This window comes from Mirounga angustirostris, unplaced genomic scaffold, assembly GCF_029215605.1.
Source record: "Mirounga angustirostris isolate CCGP_5_RB_7025 unplaced genomic scaffold, mMirAng1.0.hap1 SCAF_4, whole genome shotgun sequence".
NCBI lineage: Eukaryota > Metazoa > Chordata > Mammalia > Carnivora > Phocidae > Mirounga > Mirounga angustirostris.
Genome location: NW_026991712.1, coordinates 171,375,918 through 171,396,465, shown reverse-complemented (window position 1 = coordinate 171,396,465; position 20,548 = coordinate 171,375,918). Strand labels below are relative to the sequence as shown.

Genomic DNA, 20,548 nt, shown 5'->3' with positions numbered 1-20,548 from the left:
TCGAGTCCCGCATCGGGCTCCCTGCTCGGCAGGGAGCCTGCTTCTGCCTCTGACCCTCCCCCCTCTCATGTGCTCTCTGTCTCTCATTCTCTCTTTCTCAAATAAATAAATAAAATCTTTAAAAAAAAAAAAAAGAATGATTATATCATAAACTTCCTTGCTGTTAAGAGGGAAAAAAACAGAATACAAAACTGTATGTACAACATGACTCACTTGCTCAAAAATATTTTCAACGTAATTTTATTATTTGATAAGTGTAGAAATACAGGTATTTTGTCCAAAAATTTCTATTTTTTTCTGTAATGTGATTATGTATATGATAACTTCAGAAATTAATATAGGGAGTTAGAGAATATAAATTTTTGAAAATGCATTTTGCAATGAATTTGAAAATGCATTATCCTAAGAGTTGCTATTTGTCTTCGTACACTGTGAAAATGCCCCTTTTTTTGTATGTTAAATCTATAAGAATGGTTGAGGCCATTCGCTGCCTTCACAGAGCTTTTAGCGTTTTCTTACTGCATGGACTAGGTCTAAGGGGATTTAAGTTCTTCTTAGGAGCAGACCCAGGATTATCTCTGTGAACTTGGACCCAATTTGTATAAACTCTGGGCCTTACTTTACTCTTCAGTATGATAAGGAGGTTGGACTAAATGATCTTTGTAGTTCCAAGATGCTATGATTTTTCTTTTGTTTCATCCCAAAGATCCTTAGTAAAAAGCTATTTAGTCCTTCAGATCACTGATTTCCCTCCCCTGACTCTCTATTCTCTCTTCTATAACTCGCTTGCCTTAAATAGTCTCAGAGGAGCTCTTTCCAGAGTTATTGGACCTCATGCCTATGTAGTCCATCTTCATTTAAAAAAAAAAAAAATCCCATTATTAATCATGTCCTGACATAGATAAACCTAGCCTGCAGATTTTGATTCTAAAAATCAATGAAAATTACCTCATTATTTGTATCTTATTTATTCTATTGCAAGTTGCTTTTTACTCCCTTGAAAATTGTTTTTATTGTTTATTTTTTTAAAAAGATTTTATTTGTCAGAGAGAGAGAGAGAACGCGCACAAGCAGGGGGAGTGGCAGGCAGAGAGAGAAGCAGGCTCCTCATTGAGCAGGGAGCCTAATGCAGGGCTCCATCCCAGGACCTTGGGGTCATGACCTGGGCCAAAGGCAGATGCTTAACTGACTGAACCACCTGGGCACTCCCCAAAATTGTTTTTAATTATAAAAGAAATATAAGCTTGTAGTTAAGAAAAAAAATTTGTAGAACAGGGGTGCCTGGGTGGCTCAGATGGTTAAGCGTCTGCCTTTGGCTCAGATCATGATCTCCAGGTCCTGGGATTGAGCCCCTCGTCTGTCTGTCTGTCTGTCTCCCGGGTCAGCGAGGAGTCTGCTTCTCCCTCTCCCTCTGCCTCTCCCCCTGCTTGTGCTCTCTCTGTCTCTGTCTCTGTCTCTCTCTCAAATAAATAAATAAAATCTTTTTAAAAAAAATTGTAGAACAGAACTTAAATGTCAGAAACATTTCTTTGTGCAATAACTCATTCTTCAGAATTTATTTTTTTTTACATGTTAGTACAGATCATTCTTTTGAAAAGCTGCATCTTTTATTATACAGATTTATCATAAACAGTTCTCTGTTGATACACATTTAAAATAATTCTACATTTTTTGCTATTGCAAATAATAATATAGTGAATATTCTTATACATTTATTCCAGGGCTTTTTAAAAATATTTCTATAGGGTAGATTCCTGGAATTGGAATTTCTGGGTCAAATGTATAATATTTTAAATTTAATTATACTGACGAACTGCTTTCTAAAAATGTTGCCCCAATTTATATTTTTGCCAAGTATGAGAACGAACCCTTTGCCTTACCCTCCCTATATTACCTGTCTTTTAAATTTTGCTTATCTGGTAGGTTAAAAAAAAATGGAATCTCATTTTTGAAACATTTGTATCTCCCTAATCAGTGGTGAAGTTGAGCATCTTTTCATATGTTTTTAAGCCATCTATATTTTTCTTTTATAATTTGCAAATTCTTTTCTTCAGTTGTCTTTTTATTGATTTGTAGGAGCTCTTTGTATGGTAGGGCTGTGACTCCTTTCTTTTACATATTGTAAATATTTTTTGCCAGAATGTTTGTCTTTTATTTTTGTCTATGATTCCATCACATCTTTTGTCATATAAAAGCTTTCAGTTTGGATCATATTCCTTTTTATTTTTAAAGATATATTTATTTATTTTGAGAGAGAGCATGAGCTAGAGTGTGGGGAGGGGGGTAGAGGGAGAGGGAGAGAGAATCTCAACCAGACACTGCTGAGGGCAGAGCCCGGCATGGGGTTTGATCTCACGGCCCTGAGATCATTACCTGAGCCAAAATCAAGAGTCGGACACTTAACTGACTGAGCTGCCCACGTGCCCCTGAACCATATTGCTTTTTAATTAGTTTGAAGTCTTAATGAAAGTTGCTGTAGTTGAGAGAACAAAGTGATGGTCGCCAGAGGGAAGGAGCATGGGGGGAGGGGCAACATGGGTGAAGGGGAGGGAGGTACAGGATTCCAGTTGTGGAATGAGTAAGTCACGGGAGTAAAAGGCACAGCATAAGGAATATAGTCAGTGATATCGTAATAGGGTTGTGTGGTGACAGATGGTCACTACACTTGCGGTGAGCACAACATAACATATAGGGAAGTTGAATCACTATGTTGTACACATGAAACTAATGTAACATTGTGTGTCAACTATACTCAAAAAAAAATAAGAAAGTTACTGCAGTTGAACTAGTCTCCCAAACAACCCATCTGTTATGTTAGTTTAATGTATCACTGATGCTTGTCTCTCTGCTGCTTTCCCACAGAAAGGGGAGTGTGTTTGCCCACAGTGTCGCTCTGGATACTCTTTGTTTATATTGAAGCAGCAATTAGGTTTAAAGATCTCAAAAATTTTCACGTAGACCTTTGTCGTCCATTTGCTGCTCACTGGTGAGTATTATGTGTATTCTTAATCTATAATTCAGTTCAATGTAGAATGGTAAGTTCAATCATAAGTTTTGTTTTTAGAGATTTTGCATGAACCCGGAAGACAACATAACATAGTGGTAAAGAGCATGAGCCCTCTATTCAGGCAGATGAGTGTCTGAACCCCAGCTCTTTCCCCTAACAGCATTGTTGCCTTGGGCCTGTCACTCTCTCTAAGCCTTAGCTGTCTCACCTGTGTATTAGGGACCTGTCTTGTAGGGTCGTGGGAAAGAGGAAATGTGGGGATATATGTAAAGTATTTAACTTAATTTCAAGCACAAAGGTGTCTGATAAATGTTATCTATTTTTATTATAATCAGATAAGGATTCTAAAATGCCTTAATGAAATGTATGGCTATTTCATGAAGCTTAAATGAACTGACTTAATTTTTGCTAATATTTATGGCAGAAACCAAAATAAACAGGTATCAACTAAAAAGATATAGTTTCCAATATTTTAAAGTCTTTTCACAAGCAAGTGAATTAAGTAAACTTGGTCAATAAAACTTGTCACTTTAAATTTGTAGTGGGATCACATTTAGACTAATTATAATTTATAAGTTTGAATGTTAATGAAGCTGAATATGAGTTTTGACAGTGTTTGCAGAGGCTTTGAAATGATATTAGACAGACTGATGAGTTGAATGAAAATATTTCAACTTTTTATCCCAGAGGTTAGAGTTACAAGTGCAGCTGGTTTAACTTGGTCCTACAAAACAAATATTGGCACTGATAATATCAATCCTCATTTAAATGATTCTTGAATTTATGTATGACAGAGTATTTATGAACTGATTTTTCAGGAACAGCTGGTTGACAATACCCCTCAGGCAGCAAGAATAAAGTAGTCACCTGAGTTTGACCCTGGCTGTGGTATTAAAAATGAATATGTGTCCGTTTTGATTTTCTAACACTTACAGTGTTTACTTTTACCCACTCATAAAATCTCCACCCTGTTAGTTCTTAAAAGCATACAGATGGCCAAGTTCTTTTTTTTTTTTTTAAAGATTTTATTTATTTATTCATGAGAGAGAGAGAGAGAGAGAGAGAGGCAGAGGGAGAAGCAGACTTCCCACAGGGCGGGGAGCCCGATGCGGGACTCGATCCCAGGACCCCGGGACCATGACCTGAGCCGAAGGCAGACGCTTAACCATCTGAGCCACCCAGGCGCCCCAGATGGCCAAGTTCTAATAATGCACAAGGGACTTTGGTGTTAATCAAAGACATTAGCCACTGTATCCAGCAGTCACTGGCTTAAGTTCTTGAGTTGGTTTGAAGAATGCTGGAGTCTGGTGGGCAGCCTCTCATGGTCTAGCAGTCCTGCGGCTCCCTGGGGGTGTGTTCTGTGTGCCGGCTGCCTCTCATTTCCACAGCAGACATCCCGTATATTTATGTGTTTACTAAGTGCTCTAATACCATTATCATCTAGAATTTATTTCTTAATTTCAGTCCTAGATGTCCTCATGTGTTTGATGCATGTGTTGTGTGTTTTTTACTGACAATAACTGGCTAGATTTTCTTCTTTCTAGCATTGGGTACCCTGTGGTGACTTTGGGCTTTGGCTTCAAAAGTTATGTAAGCTACAAAATGCGGTTAAGGAAGCAGAAGGAAGTGCAAAAAGAGAACGAATTTTACATGCAGCTTCTTCAACAAGCTCTCCCCCCAGAGCAACAGATGCTACAGAAGCAAGAAAAAGAGGCCGAGGAAGGTAGGTCTTTACCCTAAAGTTGTGTTGGCTGGGTAGATTAGTCATTATTTTGTTGCTATCAGTAGAATTTTTTTTTTCCCCTGGCAGCGTTGGTAGGACTTTGGAAGATGACCAAGGATTTTCCTGTTTTCTGGTGTTCCCTTTCAGGGCCATTGCTTTGTTTGGTCATGAAATACAGGGTGTGGGGGTTTTCTACCTCGTGTCTGAAGACCATGTGCTTTTACTATGTTTATTTTATTATTTTTATATATTTTATTTTTATAGCTTATTTTATATTTCAATACTTTATCTGTTATAAATATTTTAAAATATTTGTTCTCAGTAGCAATGTATATATAACTCTGTGACTTTGTAGTTGAGGCAAGCCAAGAACCAAAGTATAAGCAAGATCGAGAGGTAGACAGAAACAATTGTTTTATAAGTTAAAATTCTTCTGAATAGAGCAAAGGTAGGTAGGTCCCATTTTAAATGGCTCATATAATGCAGTATGGATCTTAAAGTGGACTTTTTCTAACAGGATCTCTCAAATGAGCATATGTCCAATTCAGTAGATGAATTGACAGCAGTATCAGTTTTCTTTGATTTGAGAGTTGGAAGTTTGGAGTCATGTTTTTAGTTCATATATACCAAAATCTTATTCTCTGGTATGGTTCAAAAATCTCTTCAAGTAGACTTGGACAAACTGGACTGTGTAGACCTCATACAGAAAATTCTTTTCGAGTGGTCTAGTAAATGCCACAGACTTTTTATTACCTTAATGCTAGAGTCAAGAAAAGGATAATGCCCTATATCCTAACATCACACCTCTTCTTTTGTTTCATTTAATTGCTGTTTTTTCAGTAAAGTTATTAACAGTTTGGTTAGCATCTCTTAAAATATGGCCACTTAAGAGTCTGACCTGCCTGTGTGCTCTTTCTTCATCCCAGTGATAGACAAGTTTGATTTGACTGATAAGTATGATTTAATTATAAAAAAGCCTCATCTTCTTCTCAAGGCCCAAACTATAATGGCTTGGTGTTTATAAATGATGGTGATTTTCTAAATGGGCAGCTTCTCAAATTTATCTGGATTTGCTTCTTGAAGTTAGCATAATGTGGTGTGGTTATTGCTTCTCAATGAGTTTGCAAATTGATATAGTGAGTCTCTAAGTGTAGATAATGCAGTTTGTTGAATCAATCTGTGCTGTGTTTTTATACAACTAAATATTCCGGTGTGGGTTTTTTTGTTTGTTGGTTTGTTTTTGGTATTGTAGCAGCCAAAGGATTGCCTGATATGGATTCCTCGATCCTTATACACCACAACGGAGGTATCCCAGCCAACAAAAAACTCTCCACAACTTTGCCAGAGATAGAATACCGAGAAAAAGGGAAAGAAAAGGACAAGGATGCCAAAAAACACAACCTTGGAATAAACAACAACAATATTCTACAACCTGTAGACTCGAAAATACAAGAAATTGAGTATATGGAAAACCATATCAATAGTAAAAGATTAAATAATGATCTTGTGGGAAGTACAGAAAATCTCTTGAAAGAGGACTCATGCACTGCTTCCTCAAAAAATTACAAAAATGCCAGTGGAGTTGTGAACTCCTCACCTCGCAGTCATAGCGCCACAAATGGGAGCATTCCTTCCTCATCTAGTAAAAACGAGAAGAAGCAAAAATGCCCGAGCAAGAGCCCAAGTACACACAAGGACTTAATGGAAAACTGTATTCCTAATAACCAGCTAAGCAAACCAGATGCACTGGTAAGGTAAGTGCGTGCTGTGTCCTCCCCACCACTTTCCAGTAAAGTTGACTTAGGTCTTGAAAAACAGACACTTCCATACAGGCCTGTAGGCCTTGGTTGTGATCAGATACTGTGACTAATAACTCTGTGGGATTTGACATTTTAGTGTTTATCTCGCATGGCTTTGTTGGCCCCCTGGTGCCATTGTCCTGAAGCATTGACTCCAGCTCTTTCCAGTGTTGGGAGTAAGAGGTGACAGTGATTTCTGTGCACATTTGACCAATTCACATGTAACTTGATTCCTCCTGTGGTGTTGAGAGACATATCTGTAGTGCTGGTCCTTTTCTGTTTGCACATCCAAAGTTCTTGTGGCAGAGACACAAAGCGAAGAGTCCATGTCCTGTTCGTGCACAGCTCTTTGTCAGAAAGGTACAGAAGATGGGGTGGGGCTGGTGTGGAGAAAGTTGTCCTCACCACCTTGTGCTTGCTTTTGTTATTCCACTTAAAATGTGAATTATGTCCCAGATAATTCTGGGAAAATTAGGTTTGAAAAGTAATTTCTAAAAATCCCCTAGGTAAATACAATGTGAGATTTAAATTTTAATCAGAAATGTTCCTTTTCCCATCTTTAAGTAAAAGAATAACATTGTTGCATTACCTTGACTGGCTCAGCCTTAATTTTGCTGTGTTTTTTATATTTTCTAAAATACACATGTGTTCCTTTTACCTCGTATCTTTCAATATGGAAACTGGAATCTGAACTGGAGCATTTTTTATGTGTAACTCGAGAAGACACTTAAAACTCCCTCCCTCCGCTAAGTCATCTTATATCCCTCTTCCTTTGGCTTAATTAAGAGCAGACAATTTATTCTAGGAGGGAAGGTTTCCAGCATTATAAATTATATGAACTAGATTATTCATTTGTCTGAATTTTCTGACTGGCAGCTAGATTAAGGGAAATACGTTTGGGTTCTACCTATCGCTAAAGGCTCGAGAGGTTTCTGAGCCCCCAGCCACTTGTAGGAGCGTTCCATGCTGTTGATGCTGCCAGGCTGACATCCCCTTGTGTTCGTTAATGACATTCTGCCCATGATGCCCTGCAGAGAAAACACTCAGCAGAGAGCCCTCCTCCAGGCACCCATGGGAGAAAGACCAATTAGTTGACTTTCTATTTCAAAGGAAATGTCCCACAAATTTACTATATGCTATAAACAAAACATGGGCCACAAGCTTTTTGACCTCCTTTCTCCTACACAGTTTTATTAATAGCAGTCAAGGCAAAACAGTTTTCCTCTGTTGGGTTTGCAGAGAGAGCAGACGAGGCTCAGTCTCGTGACAGTATCTCACGTGGACCACAGTTCCAACGTTGATTGACTCTACCACCTAACCTGCCTTTAGTAAAGAAGTGCAAGGACTCAGATGGCCAGTTTTCCTGTGCATGGGTCCAGTGCCCCCATGTCTCATCCTGGGTTGGATGCCTCTTCCTGTGGTCACTAACGTACTCTGATGTGCCTTGATCTGGAGGGCCTCAGACATTACTCTGTTCTAGGGAACATCTGCTGTCAAATACATAAATAGAAAATATTATATGTAAATAGTGTTGTGAGCTTCCATAGGATTATTTTCAACCTCTAATGTATTCTAAAAAATAGGGAGATGATATAAATACCCGACAACAGGGGAGAATTGAAATAAAATATGGTCCATCCATTTGATGGACTTTTAATATAGACATTACAAAAATCACATTTTTGAGCCATATTAAACTATATGGGGAAGAGCTCATGACATAATAATGAAGAGAGTAAAAAGCAGTTTTATCAAAAACATCTTTTCTTTTCCCCTAATAGACACAGAAAAATAATTTGGAGCGAAAGGAACTAAAATGATAACAATAGTTATTGCCTCATGATAGTATTGGGGCTTTAATTTTTCTTTTTACTTTCATGCATTGTCCAATTTTTCTAAGATGAACGACAATGGAAATTTATAAAAAGAAGAGTATATGAGCAAATTATTCAGCTTGTAGGAGGCCTTATCACATTTCCTCTTGCCCTTCTTGGCTATCTCCCATTTCCTCCTGTTTCACTTCATGTATGCTTTGATGGATATTAGTTAAGACTATAACTGATCCAAACCTGACCTGTTTGAGTTGTTAGCTAGAGAATGGGTGGTTATCTTAAGATGGAGAGGGGCTGGATGCAGCGCCCAGTAAGGCTCCTTCTGATGCAAACATACACAGGCTAAAAGTGTGTACACGAGCCCTTAGCTACCGCAGACACGCCCAGGATTGTGTACGGGCCAGGCTGGCTGTTGGGAGAAGACTGATCGACTGCTTCCTGTTTTATAAATGTTTTTTAAAAAATCATTTGAAAAACCAGTACTGTATTATTAATAGTAAATTAATTGCAAAATATTCTATAGGTATTATTCTGTAGGTATCGTGGTTGAGAACGGCTATATTTGAGGAACCAATTCTGTGACTTCTGGGGGAAAAATTCATCAGTACCACTTTCAAAGAGAATTCTGGTAGATTGGTGTGGCTGTGAAAAGGTTTGACAGCCATTCCTTAGAAGGAGCAAGTAGTCCTTCAGGTCTTTTCTCCATCCCTCTGAGCCCCATGGATGCTCTCCAGTGTGCTGTAGACCACAGGTTGGCAAATGATTGCACACAGGCCAAATCTGGCCCCCTGCCTGTTTTTGTAAAAAATAGTTTTACTGGAACACAGCCACGCTCATTCATTTATGTAGCGTCTGTGGCTGCTTTTGTTTTTTTGTTTTAAGATTTATTTACTTGAGAGAGAGCGTGCGTGTGGGGCAAGGTGGGGAGGCGAGCAGTGGGAGAAGGAGAGAGAGAATGTCAAGCCGACCCCCCACTGAGCTCTGAGCCCGAAGTGGGGCTGGATCTCACGACCCGAGCCGAAACCAAGAGTTGGGGGCCTCACCACACTGAGCCAGCCAGGCGCCCGCATCCGTGGCTGCTTTTGTGCTACAGTTGCAGTTGAGTAGCGGCGACAGAGGCCGTATGGCCTGTGAAGGTGAAGATACTAACCGTCCAGCCCTGCACGGAAAAGGATGCTGATAGCCTGCTAAGGTTAAGGAAGGTGGGGGAAAGTGGGAACCGGGAATAAGTGTTGCCTGTCGGATCCTGCCCAGGGAGAGTTTGGGAACTTGCGAAAGCCAGCCCAAAGTCCTCTTTTTGTTTGAAAAATACATCTTACAAAAATGACCTGATCTCTGCTAGCTTGATTTTTGAGCTCTTTACCCGAGATATTTAGAAACAGATGTGTAATGTGGGTAGCCAAAATATTTTAAATTCTGACCTGAGAAAATTCTAGATAAAAACAGAAAAAGCAGTGTGGAAGATCAGTTATTTTACTAAGTGCTGGGAATAACGTAAATTAGAATGAGATATGCTAAATTTTTTTTCTTCAGTGGTCAATTTTAAAACAGTTTAAATATCAAAAAAATTACAGAAAATTTAGGCAGAGAAAAGGGGGAATAGTCCCACCACATGACACGAATCACTATTAAAATTTTGTTCTATGTTCGTTTCACTGACGAAACTTATTATCGCTGTGGCCCTAGCATTTGTATAGTTTTTGTATCTAGCTTTTTTCACTTAAATTGTATTGAGGGGCGCCTGGGTGGCGCAGTTGGTTAAGCGTCTGACTCTTGGTTTCGACTCATTTTGGAGTCTGCTTCAGATTCTTCCTCCCTCCGCCTCGGCCCCTCCCCGTTCACGCTTGCTCTCTTCTCTCAAAGAAATAAAATCTTAAAAAAATTATATCGAAATCATTTTGCCAACTTAGCTTCACCCTCTTTTCCCTTGATGTGGAATATTCCATGGCAGGTCCGTGAGCTCCTTCAGCCGTCACTGGAAGATGGGGCAGGTCAGGGTGACACCTGAGGTGCTTTCCTGCAGTTTCAGGGCCTGCAAGCAGAAGAGACGACGGTTCTCTGTGCACTTGGCATCAAGCTCCCTCTCAGATACAGCCCAAGACTGGAGGAGTTCTTGCTGATTGTTACTTGTTGCAGTTTCCTCGTCAAGGAAGAGAATTTAAAACTGACTACAAGATGTAAAGTGATCCATATTCTGTAGAAATGTTGAAACAAAAGTCTCTTCTTGATTCATTTCTAGTCTCTTTTTTGTACCCAAGACAGAAGATTCATCTTTTTTATTTTTAGCACTTGTTCTTAATAAGAGATCACATTTGACTTTAATGTAGTTGCATAGTATCTGGTACGAAGATTCACAAAGGAAAAGTATCCACAGTTTGCCGAGCAGAGATGCATTTAACAAAACTGAGTAGGATTTAGAATGGTGATTATTTTTTTGGAGATGGAAGAGTTCTCAGAGGCATCTAGACCAGCCTCCCCAACCTTGTCTTTTTATCAGTGAAGTAAAGGAGCCCTGGAGGATTAAATGGCTAGTCCAGGTGACCAAGCTACAGTAGCAGTGCCAGGACCAGACCGAAGTTTCTTCTTGACTTCTGCCTTTTTTGTTCTAACCACACTGCTTTTTTTTTTTTTTTTTTTAAAGATTTTATTTATTTATTTGAGAGAGAGAGAATGAGAGAGAACACATGAGAGGGGGGAGGGTCAGAGGGAGAAGCAGACTCCCTGCAGAGCAGGGAGCCCGATGCGGGACTCGATCCAGGGACTCCAGGATCATGACCTGAGCCGAAGGCAGTCGCTTAACCAACTGAGCCACCCAGGCGCCCCTAACCACACTGCTTTAAAGAGGTTTATCAACCTGCTTTATTTTTCTACTTTATATTTTTTTTGTTTTAAATTTTCATACAACTAAAGCTGGCTCAAGGATTGGCACCAGACCTAGATTTTAAGCTCTCATGGCTAAAATCTATAGAAGAAATGCCTAGAACTTCAGAATTCATGTATTATTAGTCCATGAATTATTCAGAATTCATCCATTTCCTTTTTTATAGAGAGATGCTGTTCTAAAGTGTTTTTAAAATTCTTGTTCTTGCCCAAAGACACAAGGGCGTACTTAATCTCTGAACATAAAGGGGCTATCCACTCCTACCCTTGAAAGCTTACAGAGTCTCTGAGAATTCAATTCTGATTAGAGCTAGCTTGGGAGTTACTCTGGTTCAGACAGCCCAGAACCACCCAGCATGGAATTTGCCCGTTCAGGAGGGGTAATTCTGGAGTAGGCTTAACTTGTCACCTGCAAACCTAAGGGCCCTGAACAGGAAGACTTGAGACCAGGGATGTAACCATCAACTTACCCTGAGGAGAGGCCACTAGTGACAGCTTGGGAGGCCTGGGATCCTGGGGTTTGGGCATTGCCATGAGAGTAAGTTCTGGAGAAAGTTTGAAGCAAGGGAGCCAGGGAGAGCCTTCTCTTCAGGGAAACATGGAAATCTGGGAAAAGCTATACTATATTGAATACTCACTCTTTCATTCCTCTAAATTTATTTGGTTATTTTAAGCACACCAAAATATAGTCACTTATACTTTAGTTTGTTCATATAATTCTGCTTATTTGGAGGCTTGAAATCGGGGGTCGGGGGAGGGGGGAGATAGAAGAGAAAATGTTTATCAGGATTTTTCAGATAATCTCTAAGCAAGTAGTGGCCCTGCCTCAGAGGGAAGGGAGGAGAGGGGAGGGATAGAGAAGCACTTTAAGAAATTCTAATTCATTCACTTATACTGAGGAATATTGAACATTCATGCCCAGGGATTAATTTACATGACCACCAGATCTGGATCTTAGAGAAATTGTTTTGGAACATATAGATTGATGATAACATATTTTATTAAATGGGCTATATAATGTTCTAGTCCATCAATGAGTATATCAATTAGTATTGTGTTTCAGCAGGCTGTCATGTGTTTGTGACTTCTCTCTTTCTGGTTTAAGCTGGTGGGCGAGCAGAATGTCGTTGCTCTTCATTCCACTTTCTAGCCCAAATAAACCTGTATTTGTTTTTATGATTTTAGATTTCTCTTCAAAAGGGGGGACAAAAGTAGCCAGCTAAAAACAGCTAGCTTTCCCCTTTGACTGGACTTGCTGGTGGCACAGATTGCCCAAATTTGGTTTGACTAGCAGTTCACAGTATTTTGTATTTCTGAATTTAATCTTATCTTCCAAATACTATCATTTGAGATTGTTGTATAACCTCTGACTTATATAAACCTCCCTAGTGTGGTCTTGCTCTTTGGGGAAAAACAACAGAAGACAGTTTTTTGTTTGTTCTTTTTTTAAAAGATTTTATTTATTTGAGAGAGAGCGAGTGAGCAGGAGCGGGCAGAGAGAGAGAGAGTGAGAAGCAGACTCCCCACAAAGCGGGGAGCCCGACTTGGGGCTCAATCCCAGGACCCTGGGATCATGACCTGAGCCCAAGGCAGATGCTTAACCCACTGAGCCACCCAGGTGCACCGACATCAGGAGACAGTTTATAGTACTTCCTATTTTTCATTTCCCTACATTTCAAGATGTCTATGCACAACTAAAAATTATATATCCTTTGAAAATAAAGGGCCATATTTTGGGGTACTGATTTTTAATAATCCGTGGATTCAGTATGACTTGGTGTGAATAACTAAAAAAGACCTATGCGAAGAGAGAATCCAAGAAACTCCTATTTTGTCATCTTAGAAAAGCTTTTCAGAGCAACAAGGAAAATTAGGGGCAGATGCTGTCCACCAGAAGAACAAAGAGACACCAATTCTTCTAACAACTATCCATCTTTCCTGTCCCTTGTAGAAAGCTATCCAGGTACTTGCCCATCTCGGGGTTAGGAGTGGGCAGCGCTAGCTCCTACCTCCAGGGACAAGGAAGGGCAAGGAACTTGCTGGTGCCAAGTTACAACAGAAGGTGGGGAAGAGAGTCTGTGCATGGAACCCAAGATTGTAGGCACAAAGCAAGAATACATGCCAAAGCTGAGACCTGACTATGGGGAAGAAACAAGACAGAGCAGTCAATTCAGGAGGTAGAGCCTATGAGCAGTCCCTGGGACAGGTGCCCCAGGGGAGATGGCATTTTTATGGACTATTGCAGCCCTCCCCAAAGGCCTGAAGAGTCCTTAGTGGGGAATCACAGTGGTGTGAATAGGAAAGGTTACAAAGGATTCTCTTGAAAGATGGAAATCCATCTTAAAAGAAGGTAATGGAAAAACTCCAAGATTGATTGTTAAAGGGGAGGAAGTAGCAAAACAGATTATATATTATGGGGCCATTACAAAATAAGGGTGGATGTAGTTCTCGGTACACAAAAAATTATTTGAAATAGTATCTACCAGACAGTCAATTGTAGTTGATTATAGGGGATATTTACTTCCTACATTGTCCATTTCTATATAGTGTGAATTTTTACACAATCTTGTTATATCCATAATAGAATGTAAGCTCAGTGAGGTTAGGGACCTCCTTTTCTCTTATCTGCCATGGTACACAGAGTAGATAATAAATACTTGTTGAATGAGTATTAGCCTTGTGCAGGGAAAATATTAGAAAGAGAGGGGGGAGAAAAAGCTGAGCCTCAGTAAGTGCAGTGCAGTGTAGTTCAAGTTGAGTTGCCGTGCAGCTGAGAGAGGCTTTTGAAATTAGAAAAGCTAAATGTTACATCAGACCAGGCCAGGCACCAACATCCAGTGTCCCACTATTTGTTGCTCCTGAGTAGGTTGTTATCAGTCTGATTTTTAAAAAATAGAATAGTTTCCACCCTAAGCCCCTTTCCTTGGTATTTCCTAGGAAGTTTTGAAATTTAGTACTCTGTCAATACTCTTCTTTAAAAATTTATTTTTTAAATTCTTTTTGAGTATTTTATTATTATAGAGAGAAAGAACGGGGCGGGGGGTGTTGGGAGGGCAGAGGGAGAGCGAGAATCTCAAGCAGGCTCCCCACTGAGTGCAAAGCCCCAGGTGGGGCTCCATCTCACGACCCTGAGATCATGACCTGAGCCAAAATCAAGAGTCGGGACCCTTAACCGATTGAGCCACCCAGGTGCCCAATACTATTTTCTAAGGCTGTGCAGGAGGGTCAAGAATTTCTGGAAGTTACAAGGGACAAAGAGAGAAAACTCCTCTGAGGAACTGCTCTCAGAAAAAAGCCATTTGCTCTGGCAGTGGGTTGGTTGTGCTTCAGGGCCAGGGAACCTAGGCACAATCCACACCTTGGCCAAGAACTGGGAGGCAATCTCAGTTTGCTTATCTGTTCATCTCTCCTGGTGAGTCTTGCTCTCTCTCTCCTCACCCCCCCAGCCCTGGCCATTCTCCTTGTCCTTGTGATAGCTGGAGAGGGAGCTCAGATCCCCTGGTTCTGCTCCAAGGAAATCCCCCAGGTTAGAAAGGGTTCGACTGCTTTATATATCATTTCTGGTGCTAGAGGGAGAACGGTGCATCTGATTGTTCTCTTTTGTGTTTCAATACAGTTTGCTGTGTGTCAGGAATAGTTTGTGGGAAAAAAATCTGGCCTTGGGAGACAGGGATTGGGCTTTGGGGCTTTACCCTGGCTGTTTCCCCTGCACGTGTCACCCGCACACCGCGGCGCCGACAAGCTCCTGCAACAGCGTGGCTTGCTGATAGCCGCTCCAGCAAGTGCTGGCTGCCAGGGCAGGTGTCTCTGCTGCTGCAGGTGCACCGAGTAGCTTCCATGGAAGGGTCTTACTCTTAGCTGAAATTTTAGAATGAAGATTATGAAACTGGACAGCGAGAGGTTCTAACTAAATTAAATATGTTGGCTATAGCTGCCATCAAATTATCTGGAAATTATTAAGTGGAAAAAATAAGTAGTAGAGCCATAGTTCTATTTAGTAAGTTTAGCATGTTTGTTTTCTGTCTCTGTAGAAAAAATGTTTGTTGTTGTTGTTGTTTTGTTTTTGTTTTTTTAAAGATTTTTATTTATTTATCCATGAGAGACAGAAACAGAGAGAGAGAGAGAGAGAAGCAGAGGGAGAAGCAGGCTCCCAAGGAGCAGGGAGCCCGATGCGGGGCTCGATCCCAGGACCCTGGGATCATGACCTGAGCCGAAGGCAGACGCTTAACCATCTGAGCCACCCAGGCGCCCTGTTGTTGGTTTTTTTTAGAGATTTTATTTATTTGACAGAGACACAGCGAGAGAGGGAACACAAGCAGGGGGAGTGGGAGAGGGAGAAGCAGGCCTCCCGCCGAGCAGGGAGCCCGATGCGGGGCTCGATCCCAGGACCCCGGGATCATGACCTGAGCCGAAGGCAGATGCTTAACCATCCTAGCCACCCAGGCGCCCTGTTGTTGGTTTTTTTTAGAGATTTTATTTATTTGACAGAGACACAGCGAGAGAGGGAACACAAGCAGGGGGAGTGGGAGAGGGAGAAGCAGACTTCCCACCGAGCAGGGAGCCCGATGCGGGGCTCGATGCGGGGCTCTATCCCAGGACCCTGGGATCATGACCTGAGCCAAAGGCAGACGCTTCACGACTGAGCCACCCAGGCGCCCCGAAAAAATGTTTTTGATTCATGTTTGGGTAGCATTGCCTCTGAGCAGACATGATTTATTTCCATTTCTGCCATGCTTACAATATGTACGGCACCTATAGGTTTTACTTGGTTGGCTCTGTTTATATTAATTCACAATATATTCAGAGTTTATATTAACCATTGCAGTGATTTAAAACTATAATATTCTGAGATATAAATGTGGTAATAGAAGCATGATAATTTTATACTTGAACAGGGCTAGTTTGTGACTTGAAAACCATGTAGCTCTTAAGAAACTAGGCATCAGTGAATTTAAGTCAGCAGTTTACCTAATGTCTTCATATCCAGGTGATCAAAGAAGATAATTATATTGTATGGGTAACTAAATTATGAAATAACACAAATTATTTGGGGCAGGGAGTCCACGTTAGAAACATTTTTATGTTGAGTACTAAGGGTTTATTCTAACAAAACAGGGATTTCTAGTTAGACAATTGGAAAGTTTCCTCTCTAGAATTTAGAAGGAATTACTATAAAACCTTGTGTTAAATTCTGAGTCAGTATCCCTGCTGGCACATAATGAATTGAGATTTCCAGCTAAGGGGATTAGCGGTGGATTCCCTGAAGGGGGAGGTACTCCAAGGAAAAGGAACTATATTCTTTAAATGTTACTCACGCTATCATTTAGAAACTAGCTGTTTGAATCCTTTGACAGCCAGTGTGGGCATTCAGTATTTGCAAATCTCTGAGACCTTTTTCCTAGCCAGCCGGGACTCTCAGGACTAGAACAAGTTTTAGTTTCTCTTTTATGGGAAGAATGACAGCTCTTCTGTCTCATAAGATACATTTCACCTCTCTTGGTAGAGTGTTGTAATATCAGAATAATGAACTGGAAAAGACTGTTGCCCTTATGACCCCCACCCCACCCCCCACCCAAGAGCTGGTGTTACAGACTGACGCCTTTAGGAGCGGGGCAGGGCACAGGCACAAGCGGGACAGGCCAGGGGTGCCATCATTTGCATTCATGTCTGCACCTGGCCCCTGGGAGTCTGGGAGCACATACCCTTCCAGTGGGACAGCCAGGCATCGCCGTGGGGAATGGCAGGCCTAGTGTTGCTAAATCTTCTGAGATTTTGAAGAGATGCCAAAGATAGATATCGATGTCAAATCTCCCAGTTATAAAGTCGAGGAGGGTCATACAAAACAGGTTTCTGGGCCAGATTGACTTACCAATTTGGAACCTCTGCACCTGACCCTTCCTGTTATTCTTGTATCTTGTTCCCTCCCACTTCCTGGCCCCACCAATCAAAATTTGACTCCCAGAGGAAGGACTTTTCTGTTAGGAAATATCTAGTAAATCCCATGAACTAATCTGCCATGTATCAATGGGACCTTTTTGCCTTCTCCTTTCCTTCAGTTTGTGGCATTCCTGGAAAACATGCACCTGTTGACGATGTCCCCCTCACCCCCACCCCAGTCAAAGACCACCCCTATCTAATTGAATGCTCACACCTGACTGTGAGGCTTTCAGAGCATGTAGAAGGAGAAGGGACAGCAAGCTTTGTGGTGAGAAGGGTGATGCGGATCTCTGGTATTCCTCAAACCGTGCAGTAGAGAGCTGCCTAGCCCTCCAGTGCCTAGGACTGGTGACTTCTTCCACACCAAGATGTTCCCTCTGTGTTTTGGGAGCATAAAATACACCAAAATTCAGGACCTGGATGCTGGTTACTCAGACTTCAGAGGCCAGCTGGTTTTGAGTCTGACCTCCCAGCACCATCCCTTATGATGTGTGTATACTGTGAAGCCTGATGTCGGAACAATGTCTGCTCTCCCCTTTCCAGAGGGAGCCAGACCGGGGCAATAAATTGTAGCTCTAGAGTCTAGATTTAGAAAAACTATTGATTTGATAGGAACTGATGAATGGGAAGTAGTTGATGTAGATTCAGGAAGTAAGGCATTCTCTATTCCAGAAGGTTAAATTCCCCCTTTTCTGGAGTGACCTAAAAAGTTTATAAAGTGAAAGAGTTGGACTTTCCCTAAGGCTTTCAGATTATTCTGAAACTGACCTATGACATGGGCAAATCTAAGAGTAACAATGAACATTGAAACACCATGGAAAGCAGATTAACAGCCTCCTCTTTTATTTTATTTTTTTGAAGTTTTTATTTAAATTCCAGTTAGTTAACATACAGTGTAGTATTAGTTTCAGGTGTACAATATAGCGATTCAACACATCCATACAAGACCCGGTGCTCATCATGATTAGTGCACTCCTTGATCCCTATCATGTCTTTAACCCATCGCCCCAACCCCCTTCCCTCTGGTAACCATCAGTTTCTTCTCTTATAGTTAAGAGTCTGATTCTTGGTTTGCCCCTCTCTCATTCCCCCCACCTTGCTCATTTGTTTTGTTTCTTAAATTCCACATATGAGTGAAATCATATGGTATTTGTCTTTCTCTGACTTATTTTGCTTAGCATAATACTCTATAGCTCCATCCATGTGGTTGCAGATGGCAAGATTTCATTCTTTTGTGGCTGAGTAATATTCCATTGGGTGTGTGTGTGTATAATAAAATGTTAAAAACAAGTTCTATGTGTTGATTATATCCAGTTTTGAAGATCAAGAAGAGATAGCCACTATCTTAATATATATCCTGTTTCTCTTGCATACATACATATTCTTTTTACAAATGGAGCTCACACTATGTATAATGTTTTGTAACTTGCCTTTTCACCAACTATATCATGAGCATTCTCCTGTGTCATCAAATACTCTTCCTTAATGATTTCTTAATGGTTGTGTGTCAGACACGTGAATATACAATTAGCCAGTCTTCTGTTGAATATTTAAGTGTTTCTGATTTCTTTCTTATTAGAAATAATGCTGCAACAGACACACTGTTATGTAAGTCTTTCTGGGTGTCTCCGGTTCCTTGAATGAATGTCAGGGAGTGGGATGCTGCATCAGAACATTTTAAAGACTTTTGATACAAACTATCAAATCTGACCACATCCTGTAAGGACCTTATTAAAAATACTAGTCGTAGCACTCATAGCTTTATTCTTGAAGGGTTTCAAGAAGTCAGTTTCCCTATTTCCCTATATGACCAGTTATGTGAATCCCTCTAGGATTCCTTTTCTTTCGTTGCATTCTTGGTGAAAATGAATGTGTTTACCTTTTGTGTTTGACAGATTAGGGAGCAGAGACATAAGGTACTTTGTAATATGGTTTTACTTAGTAATCATCAAGCTGTTGCTTATTTTTTGATACTTGTGCCTAGTAAGCAAGGGTAGTGACCACAGTGAGACCTGAGGCAGCTTCATTTCACTGTTTCCAGAGACGTGGTCTGTAGAACATGCTGGAGCAGCTTCAAGTTAGTGTAAGCCTTACTGAAGATGAGATGCATTCGGGTTTTTATGTGCATGTCCCATGCTGCCCTTCCTGCCAGTGAGAACGGCCTGGAAGGGGGGAGGGGAAGGAGTTGGTGGAGAGGGTAAATACTATTTCTTCTGGGGACAGAGCTTTAATGTATGAGCTCGATGTTCTGCACAGACAGCTGTGTGGCCCTAAACAAGTCTTGTCTCATATGATTAATGTATACCAGGGGATTTCCTAAAGGAATTAGGTCCTTACCAAGATGAAGCAATTGCTCTTCATTCATTCTTTTCATGTACACCTGCCTTCTTGATAAGCAGACGCCCATTTACCCCTGTCTCCTTCAGCCACTATTAAACTAAGAATCTGACGGTCTGCTGTAGGTAGACCTCACCCTGTTCTTAGCACTAGGGAGATGGACAGAGAGTGCGGGTTAGAGACAGTGGCCTGTAAGGATTGGAAGAAACTTCAGAAGTACAGTTCCAGCTTCTAATTTTATAGCACAGTCAGTCCCTGGCTTCAAAGAATGTATAGTAGTTGTAGAAATAAGATACATACACAGGAAAAGATTAAAAACCAAAACAAATTAAAAAACAGCCTAGGGCAGTGGTTTAGTGCCAAACAAGAAGCACCAACAGTAAGGGCTTTCATATTTCAGAGGGAGAGAGAACTTTGGGCCCTGGAGATCAGTACCTCATGGTGGAGAGTTTGTTTAGTTTTTGTTTTTATTTTTTAACTGGGCCTTGAAGAGTGCAATTTGAAAATTGGAGGCCATTCCTCCCCCACGGGGTGGTATAACTAAAGGCAGAAGATGTCTGGAAACAAGAAGTAGGTAATTTTGGCTGGTGTGACGGGTTTGTTAGAATCATCCATCTTTCAGTCACTTGGCTGTATAATTTGGAGATGATCTCCCAAAGCCCCTTTTCTTCCAAAGCCCCTTTTCTTACAGAGCAAGGAGTGTTGTAAGTTGTATTTTTTTTTAAGATTTTATTTATTTGGGCACCTGGGTGGCTCAGTCATTAAGCGTCTGCCTTCGGCTCACGTCATGATCCCAGGGTCCTGGGATCGAGCCCCGCATCGGGCTCCCTGCTCGGCGGGAGGCCTGCTTCTCCCTCTCCCACTCCCCCTGCTTGTGTTCCCTCTCTCGCTGTGTCTCTCTCTGTCAAATAAATAAATAAAATCTTTTACAAAAAAAAGATTTTATTTACTTATTTGAGAGAGAGAGAGATAACAGAGGGATAGTAAGAGGGAGAAGCGGACTCCGCGCTGAGCAAGGAGCCCAAAGTGGAAC

At 41.0% G+C, this 20,548-nt stretch overlaps 1 protein-coding gene across 2 annotated transcripts in view; it reads left to right on the top strand.

Annotated features, from left to right (window-relative positions):
- MACO1 (macoilin 1) overlaps positions 1-20,548 on the top strand; it is a 59,709-nt gene that overhangs the window by 18,752 nt on the left and 20,409 nt on the right. For both annotated transcript variants that reach the window (XM_045898409.3, XM_045898410.3), the window contains exons 4-6: positions 2,863-2,986; positions 4,552-4,730; positions 5,983-6,484. In XM_045898409.3, the coding sequence (XP_045754365.1) occupies positions 2,863-2,986; positions 4,552-4,730; positions 5,983-6,484 (805 nt within the window). The remainder of the gene's footprint in view (positions 1-2,862; positions 2,987-4,551; positions 4,731-5,982; positions 6,485-20,548) is intronic.